The 6,723-nt window shown below is 32.0% G+C and overlaps 1 protein-coding gene across 3 annotated transcripts; it reads right to left on the minus strand.

Annotated features, from left to right (window-relative positions):
- Nucleotides 1–2,235: 2,235 nt before the first annotated feature.
- On the minus strand, nucleotides 2,236–6,443 carry LOC111282752 (glucose-6-phosphate 1-dehydrogenase, chloroplastic). 3 transcript variants are annotated; one of them, XM_089760862.1, is made up of 9 exons: nucleotides 6,340–6,443; nucleotides 5,999–6,215; nucleotides 5,230–5,324; nucleotides 4,999–5,113; nucleotides 4,141–4,346; nucleotides 3,702–3,822; nucleotides 3,383–3,612; nucleotides 3,084–3,284; nucleotides 2,236–2,805 (listed from the first exon to the last, which is right to left on the minus strand). In XM_089760862.1, exons 2-9 carry the CDS (start codon nucleotides 6,017–6,019, stop codon nucleotides 2,556–2,558), a joined length of 1,239 nt encoding a protein of 412 aa, XP_089616988.1. In that variant the 5' UTR covers nucleotides 6,020–6,215; nucleotides 6,340–6,443; the 3' UTR covers nucleotides 2,236–2,555. The 3 variants fall into 3 exon arrangements, with proteins under 3 accessions (XP_089616988.1, XP_089616989.1, XP_089616987.1); XM_089760863.1 differs by adding an exon at nucleotides 3,911–4,055 and having other exon boundaries at nucleotides 4,136–4,346; nucleotides 5,999–6,425; XM_089760861.1 differs by having other exon boundaries at nucleotides 5,999–6,425.
- Nucleotides 6,444–6,723: the final 280 nt, after the last annotated feature.

The following is a 6,723-nucleotide window of genomic DNA, read 5'->3' on the forward strand; positions in this document are numbered from 1 at the left end:
GAATGTGAAATCATGCAACCCATGCAATCCATATATGTAAGATGAGTATCGACCATGCAAGGAAGATAGTAGTCAAACCTTCTTTGACCAATTCCACATATCCATGCAACCAATGAGTTTACATGCACAAAGACACTTCCATATCACTCACATTCAGTTATAACAGATTTAAGGAGATTTGAAGTGTTTAACTTGCACAAAAACTTATCCATTTGGCCAATTCAAATGCATAAAGTGCTAGTGCACATTTAATGAAGTTTTCCAAGCACAAGGACTCTCATCTCACATATCCATTTGGCTATGTCAAATTCCAAAAAGACTTCAAGCAATTTCAAGTTCACATGGACACTACCCTATTCGACCAAAGATGTTTTCATGCGATGAGGACTCTTTTGTGCATCTTTTGAAGAATTGTGAAAAAACAAAACTCTAGATATTTGAATTAAAGGAATATGGATTGAATTCAATCACCTTATCTTGTAATCCTACCTTAGCCAAATCAAGGATAAAGATTGAAGCATGATGGATTTCAAGATCAATCAACAACCAAAAGGAACTACATAAAAGCATATTCGGCCAAGCATCTTCAATAACTAAGACTCCTATTCGATCAAAGCTCTTTGGAAATCAAGATAAACTTCATCCTTTAGCATTTAGATAAAAGTCAAACTCTTGTAATCTTTACCCCTTAGGGCCAAACCTATGCTTATAAATAGGCAAAGGCATTTCACTATTCATTATTCCATTCTTCTTGTTTTTCTCCCTTTTCTTTTCTTAGTCTTTTCTTTAGCTTTTCTTTAGTTTTAGTTATTGGTTTAAATAATAAATTTGCCAATAACAAAGTGATTTTCTAAATATTTTCTTTAATACAATTGTTTTCTTAAATTCCTCCTTTAATACAAGTATTCTTTCTATTCAAGATCTAGTTTTAAACTCTTTTCTCTTTTATTAGTTTTACCTACCACCTCTTTACACTTACAAGTTTTGGCAATCACCCTCTCTTTTGCTCAAGTTTAGGTTTCATACTTCTTTCATTTAAGTTTCAATTTATGCATTCTTGATTTATGTTCTACAAGCTTTCGGCCTTTACTTATTCTCCCTTATTTTCAAAAGCAATCTTTATTTCTTTTAGTTATATTCAGCCACACCTGTTTTACCTGCCAAGTGATAGTTGGTAAAGTAAAAATCTATTCCTATAATCCTTTCTACATTACTTCCTTAATTTGTTTTGCAACCCACTTTAGTATTTATTTGTTTAGATATAAAAGATTAGATTTTCACCATTAGTACTTGAATTCACCCAACATTACAATCTATAATCCTATGAGAGACGATACTTGAATACTTATCACTTAATAATTGATTGATTTATGCACCTACAGTTATTGCAAAAATAGGCTATCATAGAGCTATTGTTTTCTTTTGTTTTAAGGTAGATTGCCCATTTGATATACTCCATAAGTCAACAAGAATATTGTTAGTTTCCTTAATATGCTCAATAGAAAATTAATTTTGACTTAAAAAATTATACTATCTAATCCTTCTTAAACTAGTTCCTGTCTTTTATTTGTAAGAAATCTTTTACTTCTTGATTATCAATTCTAATTACAAATTTTTCAAGCACAAAATAAATATGAAATCTACTTACTCCAATTTTATAGCAATCAATTGTATTTCAAAAGTAATGTAAATTTATTTTATTTAGTTTAAAATTTTCTTAATTATAACCATAAATTAATTCCTTTTTTTTTTTAATTTCAAAACACATCTTCTATATTCATTGAATACTAATAATATATTCATTTTTTAATAATATATAATTAGTATTTAATATATTATTAGTGTAAAATTTTGATTACACATATTAAAAAAATGACGCACATTTTTTAAAATATATTTAAAAAAACAAAAATCTAATTTAAAAAAATCTTAAATCTACTTATGTTATCAAAATTTTATATTAACATTGTATGAAATACTAACACTACTTTATTTGTCTTATATATATATATATATATTACTTTTATATATATTATATCATTTTTATAAAAAATAAATATATATTATGTCATTGTATAAACATTAAAAATATATTAAATTATTCATACTTTAAACTTTAAGAAAAACAAAATTACTAAATATTAAATAAATAATATCATATTATTTATTTATTTATTTATTTCAAAAGAGTTATTTGGACGTATATGAACTCTACCATCTATAAAATGAGTGTGCTTAGACAAAGTTTGATGCTCTAATTGTTAACCAAATAATAAGTGAACTTGGACAAATTTTGATGCTCGAATTGTTGAAACCAACAGGACTTGAACATGTCTAAACCAACTGGACACGAAAATCATTGGACTCAACAACACCAGGGGTGAGGAGGGGAGTGGGGGCCTTCTAATTCTATCCAACTGATTTCCTTGGGAATTTTATGCTTTTAGCAAATCAATATCCTTGCAACAGTTTAAAATTTTTTAGGACGCGTACATAGATTCAGCAAAGCTTTCTATTCTAATAATCCCAAATCGACAGCAATGCTGAAACGTAACTTACTGCTCTATACCAAGATCACCCCATCGAACATTGTATCTTGCTGCAAGATAATGAGCCCCAACAGGGCCACGGCTTCCATAAGGATAGTATTCCGGTACAATTTTTTTCTCTTCAAGCTCTCTCAAAACTGGAGTGAAGAGTGCCCAGGCTGCATCCAGCTCATCACTTCGGATAAACAGCCTCCTCTCACCTTCAATTGCATCCAGCAGAAGCCTCTCGTATGCATCTGGGATCTCTTTTGAATATCTACAACCAACATGCCAATATGTTTAGTTTGGGATTTTATTTTTTATTTCTTAAAATAGTCACAAAAGTAAAAATTTGTTGATGTGGGGATAATTTTTGCTAAAATGACAAGCGTTGTCAAATTAATAATAAGAAATGTACAACCTGCATGAACTTCTAGATCAACATCTTTAACCAGTAAACTGCAACTACATACAGCATTTTATTGATATAACTAACCATAGAAAACTAGTATGATAGAAACAGTAAAAACTTGAAAAAGCAATTTTGAAGTTTACCTTGCGGCATAATGAAGGTTTAGGCTACTGTGGTCCAATCTCATCCCCAATCCAGGGACCTTGCTATTGATCTTTAAATAAATTGCTTCATCTGGCTGCACTCGAATGACAAGCTCATTTGTAGCTCGATCAATATCAGTTCCAAAATTTCGATTATATAAATTGCCAGGTACATGCCTGAACTGTACCCTTATCTCTGCCCTGGATAGGTGAAAGAAATCTTAACGGCATGCATGTGTTATATAATCCAATGCTAGATAGAATTGATAAGCATTCAAATTTCTTTATCAATTCTATACCTCTTATCGTGTAATGCTTTTCCTGCTTTCATCAGAAAAGGCACCCCGTCCCATCTTGCATTGTCTATGAACAGAGCAGCCGCTGCAAAAGTTGGGGTCAAGCTATCTTTGGGCACAGTCTTGTCATCAGTATAGGCAGGAAAACTAATTCCTCCTTTACTGTGGCTCTTGTACTGTCCTATAACTACATCTTCAAGTTGCAAAGGCCTCATTGACCGCAATACCCTAACCTGGCACCCAGCAAGCAGTTTACTCAATACATGAATATATAGAGACAAGATCATGCAATCGCATCTTAAAATAGCCCACATCAGGTTACCTTTTCATTTCTTACATCCTCAGCATCCAAACTCACAGGAGTTTCCATAGCAAAGAGAGCAAGTATTTGAAGTAGATGATTCTGCATTATATCTCTAATTATTCCATAATGGTCAAAATACCTAGATAACCAACAACAGAAGCAAATAGTCATAAGCCTTATACATAGTTTTAGCTAAATAGTTAAAAACATAACCGATGGAAGATTACCCTCCACGTCCTTCAGTTCCAAAATCTTCAGAGAATATCAGCTGTACATTTCTAATATACTGCCTTGACCACAATGGTTCAAAAATAAGATTGGAGAACCGGAGAACAGATAGATTTTCCACAAGTTCCTTTCCTAGATAGTGGTCTATCCCGTAAAAAGAATATCAATCCAATCAGATTGCAGTTCATTCTTTACATAACAAGCACCAATCTGGGTAGAAAAACTCCACCTGAATATTTGATCCTCTGCTAAGTACTGCTTCAGGGCTTTTATCAGTGCAGCAGAAGATTCTGAATCTCGACCAAAAGGTTTCTCAACAACGACCCTGGTCCAACCATTACCAGATGAAGCTGACAAGCTTGCACATTTTACAGCATCAATAAAAATATTTGGAGGGATAGATAGATAAAAAAGGCGATTAGAAACCCTCCCACCCTGCACAGCAGTTTCACATCACAAACAGAATTGAATTCCCAAAGTATGAAAAGAGCAGTTAAAATTATTTTATCCACAAAAAGAAAATGTAAAATAGGGAACAAGCCAATCCTCCTACACTTCTAGATCTTAAAGAAAAAAAAAGGACACTTAAATGAAACATGTAAAATACTTATTACAACTACATACCTGGATTGCATTAACTAAATAAAGAGGTTGCCTTTCAGGAATCTTATGATGACACCAATTTCACAAGATCAGATAATATAATGATTCTCCAGTCCTTACTTTTGCAGATAAAGATTAGCGGTAGATCATGAATAGTTATTAGTCAAGGATGAAGACCAGCTTATGTACAAGAACCATGGTTATTTAATAGAACCAGAGCGACAATACTTCAAATTATCCAATTCACAAAATAAAATTAAACTTGAGAAAGTGTTGAACTGCTTTGGCACAAATTCAACTCATCTGTAAAATGGAGAAATAGCTGAATATTGTACCCAATACATCATTCACAATTGTTCAAAACTCTCAATGTCCCATCAACACAGTCAATTAAACAAAGATCAGAGACAGAAGCCAGAATTCGCTCAACCCCGCCCCTTGAAATGGTATGAAATTCCGCTTTAAAGGACCACAACCTCATTACCTCATGCTCCTTGAGTTTCTTGTCCAGCTGTGCAAAATTTTCCTCAGAATCATACTGACCAGAGCGGTAGAAACATCTTTTAAGAAATTGGTCCATCTTTTCACCACAGTTCTCCCTGGATTTACATACCAAACCCATTTAAGTTTTATAAGCAATTAAAAGTCACAATCAAATTCGCTTTTGGCTGCATGCAAGCTTCAAGTGGCAAACAAAAGATAGTATATGGTTAACCTTTTATCAATTCTGCAGGCAAGGGTCTTGCTCACCATATTCCTTAGTTCTGCATCAGTCATCTTCCTCCTTGCATAACCATAGACAGTAAAGTGCTGCAAAAAAATAAACCCACACCACAGACCTTAATGAAGTTGCATCATTAACCAGATTAAAGTTTGAAGCAGTTTAGAAGACAACAGTAAAGTGACACTTTCGGATGAACAGTTCCAAATGGCAAAAGGAAATCTAAACCTTAGGAAGACAGTATTCATAATAAAGTGCAAAAAGTGCAGGAAATATCTTCTTTTTTGCAAGGTCCCCAGAAGCCCCAACCACTGTGATACTGACAGTTGACTTATTTTCATTGATATCAAAACTTGCTTTCTTATCCCTTTCCTTTGAAGATGTAACTGACAACAACTCATCTTTCAATTTCTCCATAGGAGTTTCTTTTTCCAGAGGGGTCACTTTTGTGACTACTGCCCCTATGCATGAAAACCATTTTTATATATAACATTTAACCCAAAAGGAAGTTCATAATCTTGCCCATGTAAGAAAAACATCTAAATCAACCATTAAATTGGAATTAAGCAAATTGATATTCAAGTTAAGGCTTTTTTTTTTCTCAATCCCAAACATAATAAAGATTCTCCAGAACTGAAATTTTTGTCCAATATTTTTCCTTGTATTCAGAAACCAAAGTAAGAAAAAATAACAAATTGAAAATGCATCAAAACTAAAAGAATCCAGAAATTAGAAATAATAAAACAAAAGAAGAAAAACTAACCATCTTGCATGAGAACAGCATTTTGATGGGAATTTCTTTGAGATTGAAGAAAGACGTTAGCTTTAGCTGGAACAGACAATCTCGGAAAAGATGAACAGAAAACAAACCGTTGACTTTGCCCTCCTTTTGTCGATGAAGAACAAGAATATGAACATGATTATGAATATGAACGACAATGCCTTGCAGAAAAGGCTGCCATCTCTCGATTTGTTAAAATCTGCTGAATCCAGAAAGAAGAAAAAAAAAATACATCAAAAGAATGAGAATTTAGGTACAAGAGAAAGTAAATGGAAAGAGAGAGGAGTTGGAGTTTGAAAAGTAAACAGGGAGGTTAACACAACTTCGGAAACGTCGAGGGTGAGAGCCTTGAGATTCTCCAAAAGGGCACTTAAGTTTTGCCTAACAACTCTGAGAGAAAGAGAAGAAGAGGACAAATTGCAATTTGATTCCTTCTTATTTTATTTAATTTAGATTATAAATGAATATGTATTTATATTATATAAAATATTAATAATTTATATATTTATATTATATTTTATAAAAAATTTTATATTATAATTTATGTTAAAAGTTATATTTTTTATTTTATACGTGTTATGTTTTAGATTATTATATTTTATAAAATTAAGTTAATCAAAGAATATTATATTTAAAATATATCACTTATAATAATTATATTATAATTAATTAATTCAATTTTAAAATTTGTAGGATATATCAAAATA

The sequence above is a fragment of the Durio zibethinus genome, chromosome 5, assembly GCF_047325235.1.
Source record: "Durio zibethinus cultivar Kanyao isolate XHJ-2024 chromosome 5, ASM4732523v1, whole genome shotgun sequence".
In the NCBI taxonomy this organism is placed as follows: Eukaryota; Viridiplantae; Streptophyta; class Magnoliopsida; order Malvales; family Malvaceae; genus Durio; species Durio zibethinus.